We start from the raw sequence: 16,161 nt of genomic DNA, 5'->3' as shown, positions 1-16,161 counted from the left end.
GGAAACGGCAAACGGTGGGCGTTCCCTGACATGGACGCAAAATCATTTTTGTGGAGAAATGGAGCAAAATCAGGAATAACGGGGTGGAAAAAATGGCCCTAAAAGATCAAAACCTCTTTTGCAAAGAGAGTGAATTTGAGCAAAGGCCGGTGCAATGGCCAGTTAGGAACGGACAGAAGGATGGAGGAGAAGACGGACGGCTTCCGTTTGGGGAGGCCCCGGGGAGACTGAGTCACAAACGCAGGCCTCTCTTCCAGGTGGACAAGCCGGGCACCCCTTTGCACCCAGGACACGCCAAACACATCCCCCCCCCAAAAACTCAAGCGCTCCCCAAAAACTCAGGTGCGCCATGTGGGAACGCCCAACGTTTTGGTGACGTCATTTCCGCTCCACGCCAGCGGCCAAGACAGTGGAGACCAATGGAGGAGCCCACAGGGAAGGGGAAAAAAAAAAAAAAAAAAAGGAAGAAAGTTGCAACCACCTACGGACACAGCACAACGTTATCGGAAAACGCACATCCGGGTCCCACCGTCACCTGCCACGCGCCTCACCTCCGCCCCCTGCAGCGCCCTCTGCACCCCCGAGTCCTCTCGGCGAGGGGCCCCAGCCGGCCAGGCCCCGCAGCATGCAAGACGAATTAATGCCCTTAGAAGTCCGAAGCCGAGGGATCCAGAGTGCTAACGTTTGTTTGCGTTTTTTTTTGTTTGTTTTTCTTAAATCTATAATATATACAGTATTGCACTTGACTGAATTTCATTGCATTTCACTAAACTTCACGCTGCCTCAGTCTTTACCTGCCGACCACGCCCCGCGCGCGCCCCTGTGTCTCTAGGTATGTCCTTTGCGTCTGCAAAACAGCAATTAAAAAAAAAAAAAAAAGCTCAACTTGGGGGGGGGGGCATCAAAGACCGGAAAATCGAGCAAGTCGGTGCTGCCTTGGCGCAGACCGTGCGCATGCGCAGAAGTCAGGTATCCCCCCCAGACGGGTCCCACGTGGGAGCTTCCCCGGCACCACCCGCACCCCCACCTCGGCGAGGTCCTCAGAGGCGTTTCGTTATTGCTGCCTTTGGGGCCGGCGGGGTGGGGAGGGGGTGCAATTTTTTTTTTTTTTTTTGCATTTTGCAAATAATAATAATAATAATAATAATCTCCACACGGCGCGTGCCGCTCCTGGGGCGAAAGCGAGTTCGTGGCGGTGAAGAAAACGCTTGGCGATCCAGCATCGGCATCTTCGGCGGAGCCCAGCCCCAGATCTTGTGGGTTTTTCTGTTTTTTGGGGTTTTTTTGTTTTTTAATAGACTCTTTGATGTTCGCAGGGTGTGGACGAGGCCGCATGCACAGGGGAGAGACGCCCGCGGCGGACAGGGGCGCGCGCACGGGGCTGCACGAGGCGCGCGGGGGAAGCCCAGGACGCCGTGCTGCGTGGACGGCTGCGCTGGGCGGTCTGAGCGGCCGGCTCCTGCTGTGTGTCTCTCTCTGTCTCTCGATTTTCCGCACACGCTCTGCGGGGGGTCTGGCGGGGTCGTGCGGTCCCGGGAGGCCCCCTCTCCAGGCCCGCCCGGGCGGTCTATGCAGCCGTCGGGGGTGTGGGGGACGCGGGCGGGTTTGAGTGCAGGACGCAGTGCGCGGCGTGGGCAACGGGCCCAGGGCGGCGGGCGGGTCAGAGCCCCAGGGCCTCGGCGTGCTTGCGCGCCTTGAGCCGCAGGTCGGCGATGCTGGAGTTCTTGCTGTTGCTCTTGGCGGCGGCGGCCACCACGGCGGCGGCGGACGCGGACTCGGCCAGCGACGCGATGGGCAGCCCGAAGGGGGGCGGCGGGAACATCAGGTAAGGCGCGTGCGCCGCCAGGTGCGGGTGCAGGTGCGGGTGCGCGTGCGCCACGCCTTCCAGCTGCAGCTGCGCCTGGACCTGCGTGGGGAACAGACGCGGCGCGGTGAGGACGGGGAGGACGCCTAGGTGCGGGGTGGGGGGGCGGACGGACCCTCCTCCGGGGACACCCCACCCCATCGTCCTCCTCCCGCTGGCCAGACAGCGGACAGAGCCAGACTGGGGGAGCCGCGCCCACCCCCTTGACCTCGCGAATATCGGGGTGTCTACAGCTCACCCCCCGTCCTCCCCAAAGCGCCGGGTCCTCTGACCCTTTGACGCATCTCTGACTCAGGGTCCCCACTTTGGCTCCGGTGCCCCCCCACACACACACGCCCCCTCCCAGGGACCCGGACGCCCCCAGTCCTCCGTCGGGCTAATGTCCTGGGGCCGGATGGCTCACCCTCTCCCTCTTGGAGGCCGCAGTGCCTGCGATGCGGAGGGGCCGCCCCGCCCTGGGGAAAGTGGGTCAACGGGCAGGAGATGCGCCCAGGCCAAGGGGGCGGGGGTCGAATCGAGGGTGGGGTGCAGACCCCCTGACGCCCTTCCCGCCTTGGGCTGGGGAGTCTGAGAGCACCCGGATGGAACCCCAGCTGACCCCCCCCAGGTGTCTCTTGGTGCCCCCCACTCCCCACGGCCCAGCTGACCCGCGAGGCCGGGGCCCCACCGAGCGGACGTCGCGCCCTTCAGCAAACAGAGGTCCAGATAGAAACCCGGGTCTACACTGCGTGGTGGCCACGCCTCCGCTCTGCCCAGAGCGCTCCCACCCGCCTCGCAGGGTCCCCCCATGCACCCCACGCGGGTCCCTTTGGGGACCTCGATGCTGTGTCCTGACTCGCTGGCCGCCCCACGTCCACGCAGCGCACCCCGCGCGCTGGGCCCTCTTGACTCTGCTCGGAGCTGGACCAGAGACCCCCAACTCGGAGGCGCGGGGTCGGCCCGGGTCCTGGAGGGGCGCAGACACCCGCAGCCCTGGGGTCCGCAGGGGCAGTGTAGACACGTGCCAGCCTCCCCTTCTCCCCCCCCACCCCATCCCCCCAACCCCAGGCTCCAGGCGGCGAGCGGGTGGGTGGTTCCCGGGGCGTGTGGGCTGTTTTTCCCTCTGAATTTGCAAAACCGTGCTTGGGTTTCTGTCCGGGCCCTCCCCAAAGGGGACTGCGAGTTTTTACAGCGTGAATTTAATACGTGCCAGCGGGTCTATAAATGCGCCCTTGTAAAACCGCGGCCTCCTTTCTTCCGCGGGGGCGGGAGGAGGCGAGGGCTGAGGGGTGCGGGGGCCGTTCCAGAAGCAAGAAAAAAAAAAAACACGAGCTACCTGTTGGAACGGCATCCGCAGGGCGCCCATGTTCACGTAGGGCGCCACCCTGCACGCGTCCAGGTGGCTGGCCGTGCCTAGGATCACGCCTGCGGGAGGACAGACAGGGGCCTTGAACGCCGCCCCTCGGCGGGGAGGGGGGCCCGGCCGGCGCCCCCCACCTCCCCACCTCCCCACCCCCCGCGCACCCACCTTTATGCATCTGATTTTCTTGCTTTCGGCATTTGGCCCTCCGGTTCTGGAACCAAACCTGCGGACGGGACAGACAGACAGACACACCCCAGTGAGCTGGACGGCGGGGGGGGGGCCCCCCCAATTCCCAGGCGCCTGGGGTGTGGCCCCGAGAGGGACCCCGGCCCCGCACAGCACACCCCCCCAGCCCCCCTCTTCCGTTTTCTTCCCCTCCCCCAGGGCCCCCCACCCCGCACCCCGCACCCCAGCCCTGCGCGTAACTGGCTACCAGGAGGTGGGACCTGTCACTCACTTCTCGGCCCCGGCCGGGCCCCTGGATATATAAATCCAGAGTGAAGAATGAGGTGTTGGCGGACTTTCCATCTCCTTGTGTGGGCATGGCCCCCCTCCCGACCTCCCACATTTTTGCATTTTCGCCGACGACGAGGAGTGGGGGGCGCGCACAGGGTGAGGGGAGATAAAGAGCTCCCCGAAGGCAGGCGCCTCCCCGATCAAGCTGGGGGCGCCCCGAAGCCACAAACGTCTGCGTTTTCCGTGCCCCCTAGGAAGCCTGGAGGGGCCCGGTTAATAGGACAGAGTCGTGCGCCATCCATGAAAACGGGGTGCACGCACCCCAATAATTCCGGCTTTGCGCTCTGGGCCCTTGGCCTCTCCAAGGACGTCCAATTTGGGGGCGCCCTAGGCAGAGGTTGGGCGACCAAGGGCGCTGGGATCGTGGCCCCGCCCAGCTAGCTTCACAGGCCGGACGCCAAGATTGGGGTGCAAAAGTGGCCCTCCCCCCAAAAACTCCCCACGTTCACACCGCCTCCAGGCAGCCAGGGCTGGCCAAATCTGGGGCTTTCCTCCCTCCGTGTTCTTGGTCACTTAATTTTCCCTAACTGGTATCGCAGGCGTCTATCCTACCCGGGTCCGTGGCCCTATAGCCGCCACGGCCGTCACTGGCCACGCGGAGCCACCGCCCCCGGGACAGCCTGGCCTCGGCCTCCGTGCCCGGGAGTTCAGGGCGGGTGTGCTCAGGGCGCCGCCGCTCCAAGCGCAGACCCTGGGGGGCGCCCGGGACCCCCCACCCCGCGCAGAGAAACCTCAGCAAAACCCCCCGGGGATGGGGCGGGGGGGGGGACCCCAAGAAACGTCAACTTTTCCGTCCTTCCCAGACTCTCCAGAGGCATTTTTCAACCCGCGAGAGCTGAGCCTTCCAGAACGTTCGAAAAGCTCATCCCGCCAGGCAGAGGGAGCCTGGAAAAGTTGGCTCCCTTTTTTGCCTTGAAAAGTCATTCCAAAAAAAAAAAAAAAGAAAGAAAAGTCCGCCCACACCACCCCCGCCGCCCCCTCCAAGCTGAAACGCGCAAACCTTCCTTCCGTGCATTTGCAAAGGCTGCGTGCACATACCTCCTGACCCCTCTGTGTCAGACCACCCCCCCACCCCGGGTGGGACTGGACCCCTTTTGCACCCGGCCTGGGCGCCCCTGTCTCCTTGGGGTCCGCTCCCCCAGACGTCTGCGCACGAGCCCACGGTGCCCCCTGGAAAGGGCCTTTTTTTTTTCCCCCAAAACCAGAAGCCTCTTGACATCTGGAAAAGCCCAGCTCGCTTTCCCTTTCCGCGGGAGTGGGGGGGGGGTTGGGGAGTTGGGGGGGGGGAGGTCGAGGAAGGGGAGGAAAAAGAAAAAAAAAAAAACACAACATTATGAAGAATAAAAGTGATGAATTAGCCGGCGCGTTAAGCGGTCGTAAATCAGGCTTTCGGGGTGATTCGCGGTCAATTCCAATTAGACTGGAATATGCTAACTAAAGCTCGCGACACTGGTTTCGACAGTCATTTCTTCATTAAGCGGCACTCACCGATTTCTTTCACAAACGCCCTAATCTGATTTCCTTCTGATTTCCATTACAGACAGTGAATAATGACATTTAATTTAGCTCCCTGCGCCATCAACCCAGAGATATTTGTTGTAATTAAATTACGGGCCCCCCCCACCCCACCCCGCTCCGCAGCACCGCGGTCTCATAACTTTCGATTAGGACCCTGACAGCTGGGCGCTGGGAGCTTCCAGGACGATGCTAAAAATAAAAGGTTAATCAGGACCAGCTTCCATCGGGTCCGCAATTTATTTACAGCAAATTTCCACTCCAAATTGAAACCCGATCCTCCAACGACCGCGGGGACGGGGGAGCTGTCCCCACCCGCCTCCCCACCCCCCGCGATGGATGAGCCCCCAACAATTCGGAGGAGTCGGGATTCAAATCCGGATCGTCGTGGCCTTTTGATTCCTGCCATCCGCCCCGGTGACACCCGCGCGACCGCGGGGCCGTGTTAGCACTAATTGATTTTTATGAGCGCCTTCTGCCCTTTTGGCCCTGTGGCCGGTGCAAAAAAAAAAAAAAAAAAAAAAAAATTCTGGTCTCCTCTCCTCAAATTTATTTGCATTATTATTTACAGCCGTTAAATTTTAATTCGCTCCCCCCCCCTGGATCGATCACCATTCCTTTTTTTTTTTTTTTTTTTTTTTTTCAGGGCCCCCTCCCCGCAAACTGGACTGACACTCAAGGCCCCGGCTCCTGCCCAACCCGCTGCCTCCCGCCGCCGCTCAGGCGCTATTCGGTAATAGAGTACTTGAAAGAAATAGTGTGGAATTAAATTACAAGTAATTTATTTTTATAGAAACAGTACATCAAGGCCGGGGAGATATTACAGATCCCCGGCAGAAAGACGTGGCGAGATGACATCAGAGTGGATGTCCCCTTCAGCGGCGAAAGTTTCATCTTTTCATTAATTTCTACGGCGCCACCTCATCCATCTTTGCAGAGAAGGGTGGCCGGTGGGAAACCCACCCTCGCTGCGGCCCCAACGGACTCGCCCCGGGGACACAGGGGCCCCCCCCAGCCTGGTCCCCCCCTCCCTTCTTTGGCAGGAAGCTTCTAGAAAACGCCTGCCGTTTTTTTCGGACAAGACCCTTTCGCCTGAAGAGACACCGAACCAAGATAAGACAATTTTTTTTTCTTTTTTTGCAAATTAAAAACGTTTCTAAGACACATCTGCGTTTTCGTCTCATCCAGAAAACCCGAGGACGGTTGTGTTGCAAAATGCGCGGGGGCCCTACGACCAAGAAGGAACCGCTTCTTCAAAAAAAAAAAAAAAAAAACCTCCGCTTTTCAAGGCCCCCTCCCCGGTGGGCGATATTAATTCGGTTTATTGCAAAGCAGCCCCCGGAGAGACTGAGCGCTCCTACTTAGTCTGCACTGCCCCGCTGCCCCGGCTCAGAAGCCTGAGAACCGAGGACACGGGAAGGCCCCGGCTTGCAGGCCCGACCTCCCAGGCGGGGTCTGCGGGGACCCCCCCCCCACCCCGAGAAAGCGAGTGGGGAGCCCCCAACCCTCCCCCCCACCCCCGTCCATAAACGAAGGCGCCGCGCTGAACGTTCCCAACGCCGCAGAAAGGCCCGCCCGAGGGGGACGCACGTGCCGCGCACACCCGGGGGCGCCCCCCTCACCCCCAGCCCCGCAGACGGCGGCGGTTCGCCAGATGGGGTCTCCCCGATTCATGCGCCCGCCCGGGTTAATCCGGGCCCCGCGCGGGCGGGCAGGAGCCGCGCTCATCAAGACGCCCAGCGTGCCCGACCACCCCCCACCCCACCCCCAGCCTCGCCTCCCCGCTCCCAGGAGTGGAGCAAAGAGGAAAGAGGGGGGAGGCCTGAGGAGGGGTGACGGGGAGAAGAAGGGAAGCGTGCGAAGGAGAGAGCAAGTCGTGCAAATTCCTGACAGCTGGAGGTGGAGGGCGCACCGTGCGCCCGGATACGCGGGACCCCGCTACCCGCACCCCGGGGCGTCTCCGAGCGGCCTGCTTGCAGCGCGCCCTTCCCAGCTCCAGTCTCCTCGCGGGCCCCGGGGTGGGTGGAAGGGGACCCCTCGTCCTACCTGCACGCGCGCCTCCGAGAGCCCCAGGCGCTGGCTGAGCTCCTCGCGCATGAAGGCGTCCGGGTAGTGCGTCTCGTCGAACAGCCGCTCCAGCTCGTTCAGCTGCTCCAGCGTGAAGTTGGTGCGGCTCCGCCGCTGTTTCAGCTTCGTCTGCCCGTCCTCGTCCTCCGACTTCACGTCTTCGCGCTTCTCCTTGCAGTCGTAGATACCTGCGTGGAGGAGCGGGTGGGAGCCGAGGACACAGAGCTGAGACCCCCCCCACCCCACCCCACCCCACCCCCAAACACACACCGAGAAAGGCGGCCCGCGGTGGGGACGCTTGGGTGCACACGGGCGCGCGTGCATGCGCTGCAAAGGGGCCTCCGCCACCGCGCGCCCGGACGCAAGTCGATAAAACCAACTCGCGCTCATTGCTAAGAACTCGGATCACGGCGGCGCGGGCTTTCCGGGCCTACACCTGGGGACAGAAGCGTTTGCTCCATTTTCCAGTTCGCGAGTCTGTTGACATACTGACATCGCCTCCCATACTGACCTCGCCTCCCTTTTTTTTTTTTTGCAAAGGGAGCGGGGTGTTAAATATTATTATTATTATTATTTTTGAAGTCAAAGACGCTTGGGCGGAATGGGGCAGGCCCAGGCCCAGGCCCAGGCTGGGGCCTCCCTCCCTCCGGACGCCGCGCGCCAACCTCTTTCTAAGCGAGCAAGCCAGGCCCGTCTCTGAACGGCGCACCGGGGCTCCTCAGGGTGCCCCCTGGAGCACAGTGCCTCAGTTTCCCCGGTTGTCACGCTGTCTGTTTCACACGTTCACACGCGGTCGGTCGGGCAGACGCCCCACCGGGGCTCCAAAAGCGGCACTTTCTTCCATCCAAAAATTACGGGAGCCTCTGGATTTGCTGGGGGAGCAGGCGGGGGCGCACCCCCCCCCCCCCCCCCCCGGCATGAGGTCTCCACTGGGAAGACGCGAACCCAGAAAACGCAGCCCGTCGCCCAGCTCAGAGACTGCGAATCAAAGGCGGCTGCAACCCAGGCTGGCGCGCCAGCGGCACCTCCGCGGCCCCCGTGTTTTCTTGCGCTTTTTTTTTCTTCCCCTCCTGGAGCCCGCTGGGCGCGGGCAGAGAGCACCTTTGTGCCCTGATTAGCGGTGCCCTGCGTGTCAAGGAGAACACGCCGGCCTTCAGGGGAGTCGTTGCAAAGACCCTGGGGTTGCAGCACTTTCGAAACGGGCAGGAAACGGCGCCGAAGGCCCCTGAGAAGCAAACCCGGAAACTTGCAAAGGGGGAATCCGGGAAGCTTGAGAGGGGCGAGGGGAAAATCCGGACGCCATGCCCCTCACCGCCAGCTGGACACCAGACGCTGAAACTCTAAAGTCCCCACTGCCGGGCGGCCCAACTTGGGTTTTCAATCCCCTTTCGCCCCATGAAAGCAAGGCGATCCCAGCAACACCCTATTTCTTCGCAGCAGCAAACCCTTTCCCAGAGGCGGCCCCCTCTTCCTTCGTCCTCGAGTCTGAACCCCAGAGACTGACCCCAGCCGCCAGGCTGGGCCTCAAAGTCCTTCAGAGCCGGTGGCCGGCTTTGCAGGGTGACGCTCAGCGGGACAGGCTTCCCCCGGGGTCCCCAAGATCTCCGGGGTTCCTCCGGGAACCCGGGGACCCCCACCGCTGCAGTCCACTCGCGTCCTGCAAATGCCAGCCTGGGGCTCAGCCCCTCCTGGGGGGCCCTTCCCAGCCCGCCAAAGGGGGAGACACAGCTGGGGGGATGTGTGGGACCCCCCCCAACCCTGTTCCCTTTGCTTCTGGTCTCTCTGCTTCTCTGCGTCTGATTTCCGGAAGGCCTCCACTGTCGCCCTCTCTGTGCTGGGGTTCCCTCCCCGCCACCCCGCCTTGACCGTCCAGGGTGACAAGGGGGTGGCCCGGACGAGGAGAGTGGAGGTCCAGCCCCTTACAAACGGTCAGGAACCCCAGAGGTCAGCCGCCCCGGGGCCCTGCAAACCTCTGCAATTAAATCTAGGCCTTCAAGAGCGGCCCGGGCCCGGCTGACAGGCACGGCTGCATCAAAGCGAAATGTCTTTGTATGAATCACACAGCCAGGTGCGCGGGGGGCCCGGCGGAGGGAGGAGGCGAACCCAGAGGTGAGGCCCCGGCCAGGCCGGAGCTACCCCCGCGCTGCTGCTGGGGGGGGGAGGGGTCGGGGGCTTATTTCTAATCCTCTGCCAGCTTTCCGCTGCTTCCACAAGGTCAAACCTCAGAGGGATGTGTGGGTCGTCTGCGCGTTTTCAAGGCCGCGGAGACCAAACTCTTGCCATCCGAGCGTTGGGTCTGGAAAAGCAGGGCGCGTGGGCTCCCCGGGAGAAAGGCACGTCCTGGGGGACACCGTCTGACCCCTGTCCACGCTGACAGTCGGGGAGACGGGACCCGCGGAGAGAAGCGGCCGGCCCCTGCCTGCCTTCTCTTTGTAATGAAAAATAGACATCACAGGCGTCTCCAAGGGTGCCCCCCTGAGAAATCGAGCCAATTTGATGCCTCTGATTTATTGCTGTCAGTCGCCCTGTTTGTACAGACAGCTCACGGCCCGCCACCCCCACCCCCCACCTACCTCGCCGCTTGGGACCACCCCTGCCTTGCTGGGAGACCGGTTGCAAAGCTGCCCTTTTTTCGCTTCGGTTTCCAGATCGGGGCGAAACCTGCGCGCCGGGTGCGGGAAGGAGGCCCCGCCGGGACACGCGCGCTCGGCGCGGCCGGCTGCGCTCTCGGAGCCACTCGCTTCCCCTCGGGGTCTCCCACCCCCGCCACCCCCTGTCACGTCCGGACCCCGGACACCTGCGCGGGCACCCGAGTGGTTGGAATCTCCAGGCCGGCGTCGGCCAAGAGCCAGTGTGGACGTTGAAGGCCCCTGCGCGCGTCGCTTCCGCGACCACCGGCCCATCGCGAGGCGGGGAAGCGGGTGGGCGCGGGGAGAGACGCGCGTGGCTCTCTCCTCGGCGCGCGTGGGAGGAGGTCTCAGGGGCGCTGGCAGCCCCACAGCCAGCCTCGGGTTTGGGGCACACACCACCCGACCCGGATCCGCCCAGACCCGGGAGAGTTCCCGCCTCGGCTCCCGGTGCCGACGCCCCGGGGAAGCGAGTGCGCGGGCGGCGCGCGCGGCCCCAGCCTCCCGCCCGTCCTCGGCTCCGTCGCCTCCCTCCGTCCTTCCTTGTCTCCGCGCTTCGCTTCTCCCCGCTTTCTGACGAAAAGCCTGGCGATGGCTTCCCGGGGCCTCTCCCTCCGAGAGCCGCGGCTGGCATTTCCGACTTTGGGGTCGAACGCAGAGCGAGCCGCGGCGCCCGGGGCCCTCTCCGCGGCGCGCGGCGCGCAGACTCCTCCGGGGGGCGAGGAGACCCCGACCCCGGGGGAGTAAGGGGGTGCCCTCCGCCTGCGCCCCCAAGTGCTTACCTTCCGCGGCCCTCCCCGTGCCGAACTCCTTCAGTTTCTCCTTGTCGTTGTCCACGTGCTCCTTGAACAAATGCACCGGACAGTGGCCGCTGCCCTCCGTAATGTCCTGGAGGCTGGATTCCGAGCTCCCCAGCTCCCGGGAGCGCGCCAGTCCGCTCTCCAAAACTTCTCTGTAGGTAATGGAGTCCTTCTTGCCCCCGCCGCCGCCGCCGCCGCCGCCGCCTCCGCAGCCGCTTTCCTTGTTTTTCTGGTCAAAAGATTTGGATACAAAAGCGGTCAGCTCTTCCATGGCTGCTCCCGGGGCGGCGGGGGTGGTGGTGAGGGGAGAGATGGGGCTCGGCGGGGCTCGGCGGGGGGCTGGCTGGGAGCCGGGCTGGGGTCCGCGCGCCTCCCCGGCGCGGAGAAGCCGGTCGGTGTGAGGGTAGCTCTCCTCCTGTTGGTATTTATGCCTTCAATTTGAGATCACACTATTTATACACCGGTACGTCGGCCCAACCCCCAGACTTGTGTGTCTGCAGCAATTACGGCTCCCGGCTCGGCGGCGGCGGCGGCGGCGGCGGCGGCGGGGCGCACGCAGAGACGCGCTCTCTCCCCCACCTCCAGTCCGGCAATTGGCTTTCTTTTCATTTCATCACTGTTTGGCGTCTGTGCACCTCGGTGTGGAGAGGTAAAGAGCAGATTTGGGAAGGAAGGGAGAGGGAGAGACACGGCGAAGCGCGCGCGCGCGCGCGCGCACGAGCGCGCGCTCTGGTGCGCGCGCGCTCTCGGGCGGGCGCAGGCGCCAGCTCCCCCAAACAGGTATCCGGCTGCTCTCAATGGCTGGCGGAAAACGAAACTTGAGGAGGAGTTTCGGGAGCGTCGGGAGGTCCTCGCCGCCGGGCTCCGAGACGAGCACCGCCCCGCGCCTGCCGTGGATCCGGGCCGGACGCGCGTCCAGGGACGCGGAGACTCAGGGGCACCCGGGCGGCGGGGACGCGCCATCCGAGACGGAAATCGGAACCCCAACTTGGAGAGGTGGTGGCTGCACCCGCAGGCGCGGCTGCCCGCGGCGAGTTTGGGGCACGGCTGGAGGCGCCAGCCCACCACCCCCCCCAAAAAAAAAGTAAGAGGAAGGCGTCCCGGGTGTCCCCGAAGGTGGGCGGCGGGGAGAAGCGGGTCCCAGAGCTCGGAGTGGGGGCGCCCCGGAGGCCGCTGCGGGGCCACGAGCACCGGTCGGAGCGCGGGCGTCCAGACCGGGACAAGCTCGCGGGTCCCTGGGACAACCGGTTGGTAAACAGCAATGCTTTGGGCACGCGACCAGACCCCTTGCAGTCTTTTTCGAGCCATTCCTGTCAACCCGGTGGGTGGGATCTTTATTCGGGTGACAATAATATCAATATATATATTTTGGGTCGTGCCACCGCTTTTCCTGACTAGCTGCTTCCCGCTCGCCCCTCAGCAGCGCGCTTGGCGGGGGAGCCCGTCTCCTCCGTGAGGACGCGAAACGCGTTTGACAAACCCCGGAAGCCCAACGTGTCAGCCTGTCTGCACCCTCCCGTCTGCCAATAAAGTTGACTTTTCTCCTCTCCCTTCTTTTTTCTCAGCTGTCTCCCCCTCTCCGCTTTCTGCGCTGGGAACGAGGCTTATTTTGGGGGGAGTTGAGGTGGGGGTGCGAATGAAGGGGGGGCGGGGTGTGTGGTGGTTTTTGGAGCAGTCGGTGGTGCGTTTTCTCGAGTCCCCCCGAGCGTTTGCGAAGCGGACAGACCCGAGGATGGGGGGTCTCCCGCGATGGCGCCCAGCGTTCGGCGAGACGGTTGTCTCCTCCGGGGTCGGAAGGAGAGGGAATGATTTCTTCGGGATCCGGGCCGCGCGCGCGTGGTCGGTCCCCGGGGCTGCTCTGCTCTGCTCCGCGCGCGCACACACACGTGCTCGGCGCTCCCTCCCGGCGCCTTGGGATTTCGGGGGTCGCCGCCTCCCCCGGACTTCAAAAGCGCCAAGGCGAAGGAGCGGGGCCACTTGACAAACAGGTCTTTGTCACGGCGGCCGTCTAATCAAAGCGGAGGCGCGCGGATATCACACGGAATTACAAATAGCCCCTCATGCATTATGCACGCGGACGCCTCGCGGGGCGGCGGGGCGGGTGCAGGGGGGGCGGCTCGGAGGGGACGCCGAGGGCGCGCGCCTCCCCCCCCCACCCCCACCCAGCGAGCGGGCCAGGGGGGGCGGCGGCCCCCGGAGTCGCCGGTTCTAGTCCGGGTCGAGCCCCCAGCCGCACCCCTGACCCCCCCCCGTGGGGCGCATCTTCTGCCCCAACTGGATGTGGGGACCCCCCCCCCGCCCCCGTCGGCAACTGAACTCAGCGCTTGCGGGAGACAGCAGAGCGATGATGGGCGGAGAGGAGCGAGGGAGGGAGAGCAGGTTTCGGGGAGGGGACGCCGGGCAGGAGCAACTTTCCGGGGTCCCCAGAGAAGGGGGGCGACTTTTCCTCTCCTCACCTGCGCCCCATCTCGCTGCTCCCGCAGCCTCAGGTGCAGCTTCCTGGCACCCTGCAACCCCAGGCACCCTGCCTCCCCTGGGGGTCGTGGAGGGCCTGCTAGTCTCGCAGCCCAGACCCCCCTGGAGAGCTGCCCCCCACCTGCCACCCCCCGCCCCCCCCAAAGAGGCAACATGGCCGGGAGCAGAGTCTGCCCGCCTCCAGGAGCCTCCCCAACCGGCACCCGATGGGGACTCCTCGCGCATCCAAGACCCTGAAGCCTGAGAGGGAATATAAGCCCCTTTTTCCACTGGGGACCCCGTTGTTCGATGAGCCCAAGCCCAGAAAACGGTTTCGAAACCACCCACATCCGTCTCCAAAGGCCTCGTCCTTTCTAAGCAAATGCCCTTTTTGCAAAATCCAACTTTGTCTTCACGGTGAGCAAGGGCGGGTGGGGGGGGGGCGGCCTCCTCTCTGACTCACTTTTGGGGACGAGGAGCGTGGGTGGCCCCGGGTGCCCTCCCCTCCCTGGTGGGCAGCGCACGGTGGAGGGGCGTCTCAATCCCTCCCCTTTCAAGACGGAGACCCCCCCAACGCCTCCTGGGACAGCCGGTCCCCATATTTTCGCCCAGGCGAGGACTTTTCACATTTCTGCTAAGTCGAGAGCTGTAGGGTGGCTGTGCTTTAGGAAACGTTCCGTGGGCATTTCCGCTGGGGCACCGCGGGCAGGAGAGGAGGGCGCGGGCCCTCCCAGGCTGGCCCACCCGCCGGGGGTTAGGTGGGGGGTGGGTGGGGGGGGCCTCTGCATAAGGGGCGCTTGTTCGAGGCCCCCGAGGCCCCCTCCCCCTCCGAGAAGGAGGACCGCCCCCGGGGCGCGAGGGGGCACAGCGTTCTCCAATCCGGGACACGTCTTGTCAGAGTCCGGACGCGCCCTTGTCTCCAAACGGATTCCGTCAACTCCGAAAGAGGAAAGTTTGTGCAACCGGAACGAAAACAAAACGTCAGCCCGGGGTGGAGGGGTCGGGGCAGAGAGCCGAAGAGCGGACCCGATTTCTGGAAGAAAAGGGAGGTTCCAGCTTTGATATGTTCCCCCAAATGTTTGGCACACCCACCCTGGAGCGCACGCTGGTGCTGCATTGGGGTCCGGGCGTGCCCCGCGGCCCAGAATCCCAGGATGGACACAGGCTGCCCAGGCCCCGGCTGCTGACCGGCTCCCACACCTTGATGGTCCAAGTGGAAAGGGACGCGGAGACAAAATGCAATTAAATCCAATAAAAATGCCAGGAGACCTTGTCCTGGGGATGAGGAAACGGTCTCCAGTTGGGGAGCGGGTCGGAGGGTCTTTTGAACACGACTGCGGGGTCCTGGAGCTCGGAGGCACCCTGGTGGCCTCAGGCGCTGCCCTTTGCACGCCAGCCCCCCATTTCTGGGGTGTAGCCAGCAGCCCCACCAGGGAGGGTGCACCCCACAGATGGGGGCCTCTCCCTGCCCCTCACGGGAACCTGGGACCTCTCATTCCAGCTCAGATTGACCTTCCCCGAATTCCACCCACCCAGGCCGACCCCACAGAGAGCCCAAGGCCAGCCAGGCCAAGATGCTGCACCCCCCCCCCCACACCCCGAGATTACCCCAGCTGGACTCCTTCCGGTCAGCCGGCCTCCCGGGGCCCCAGGCCGGGCCGCGAAGCTCGGACACGCCGCTCAGGAGCCGCCCCCCGGGGCCACGTCCTGCTGGCTGGGGCCGGTGGAGCGGGAAGGACTCTCGTGTGGGGCCGGTGGAGCGGGAAGGACTCTCGTGTGGGGCCGGTGGAGCGGGAAGGACTCTCGTGTGGGGCCGGTGGAGCGGGAAGGACTCTCGTGTGGGGCCGGTGGCCGTGGGGTGTCTTCTGTCCTCTCTCCGTCTCCCCGGCTGCAGAAAACACACGAGACCGAAGACTTCTCGGCGGTCGTCTGCGCTCCGGGCCCTCGTTCGACTCGGACGCCCAGGCCTTGCGGGCCAGCCCGGGTGCCCGGGACACCCAGAGACACAGGCCGTGCACACAGCTGAGCCCGGACACCGGCCACCGGCCGCCCCACATGCCAACCGGCCTTTTCTGAGGCCAGGCTGGTGGGAGACGGACCCCAGGGACCGACTTAGGCTGGCCCGAGGAAATGCACATTGATTTTTTTTTTACATTTTGCAAAATAATCTGACTTTCTGTCTGTGCATTAGGGCCATTTTAATGAACGGCCTGTGCCTCTAAGGGGTCTGCCTCTCTCTCTCTCTCTCTCCAACGCCGAGGGAAAGGGAAGCGATGAATATTCAGATATTTAATATTTGCTTTATTTAATCCCTCAAAAAGGGACTGGCTCGGAATTTCCACTTGGAGCCCCAGCGCAACGAGTCTCCTCGCGGGGGTCCCAAATGCATTTCCCTGAAATCAGATTTCACGCCCCCAGCTCTTAATTGCCGGGCACCATTTGCAGCCTCTGGGGCCTGCAAGCCTCCCGGAGGAGCCCGAGTCCCCGGCCTCGTCTACACCACCTGTCAACTCAAGGCTCCCCCCAACCCCGGGGCGGGGGTTTCCTGGGTTCCCTTGAAACGGGGGTGGGGGGGGCATCTTTTCAGGAATGCCCCTTCAGCCCGGGCCCCGTAATTCCAAAGACAATTTCTATTAATCAGAAGGACTGGGGGGGGGGGGGGCGCTGTTAATGGTTTTTCCCGAAGAGCCAGAGCCTTTTAAACAACAACCAAACCCTCCCCACCCATTAAATATTTATGACGATCGATCACAGGGGCTGGATTTTTATAGGCGTCTTAACGCGTTTTCCTAGACGGGCTCCTTGTTGCGTTTTTTTTTTTTTTTTTTTTTTACGTTCCTCCCCCTTTTCCATTTAGAAAGCTGCATTTGCATGCCCCTCCTATCCTATGCTGTTTATTGATTGACCCCAACACCCGTGTTTCCGATTCGAGGCTAATAGGTTATCATTACACGGGGCCTCTCTTCATCCGCCCCC

At 63.5% G+C, this 16,161-nt stretch overlaps 1 protein-coding gene across 1 annotated transcript; it reads right to left on the bottom strand.

The window, feature by feature from the left end:
• Positions 1–1,114: 1,114 nt before the first annotated feature.
• SHOX (SHOX homeobox) lies at positions 1,115–11,163 on the bottom strand. Its single transcript, XM_070604004.1, has 5 exons — positions 10,714–11,163; positions 7,284–7,492; positions 3,372–3,429; positions 3,180–3,268; positions 1,115–1,906 (listed from the first exon to the last, which is right to left on the bottom strand). The coding sequence occupies exons 1-5, from the start codon at positions 11,000–11,002 to the stop codon at positions 1,661–1,663; spliced, it is 891 nt and encodes a 296-aa protein (XP_070460105.1). The 5' UTR covers positions 11,003–11,163; the 3' UTR covers positions 1,115–1,660.
• Between the last annotated feature and the right edge of the window lie 4,998 nt (positions 11,164–16,161).

This window comes from Equus przewalskii, chromosome X (genome assembly GCF_037783145.1).
Source record: "Equus przewalskii isolate Varuska chromosome X, EquPr2, whole genome shotgun sequence".
Lineage (NCBI taxonomy): Eukaryota > Metazoa > Chordata > Mammalia > Perissodactyla > Equidae > Equus > Equus przewalskii.
Note: the sequence above shows the minus strand (reverse complement) of the source record. Positions and strands in the feature narration are given on the sequence as shown.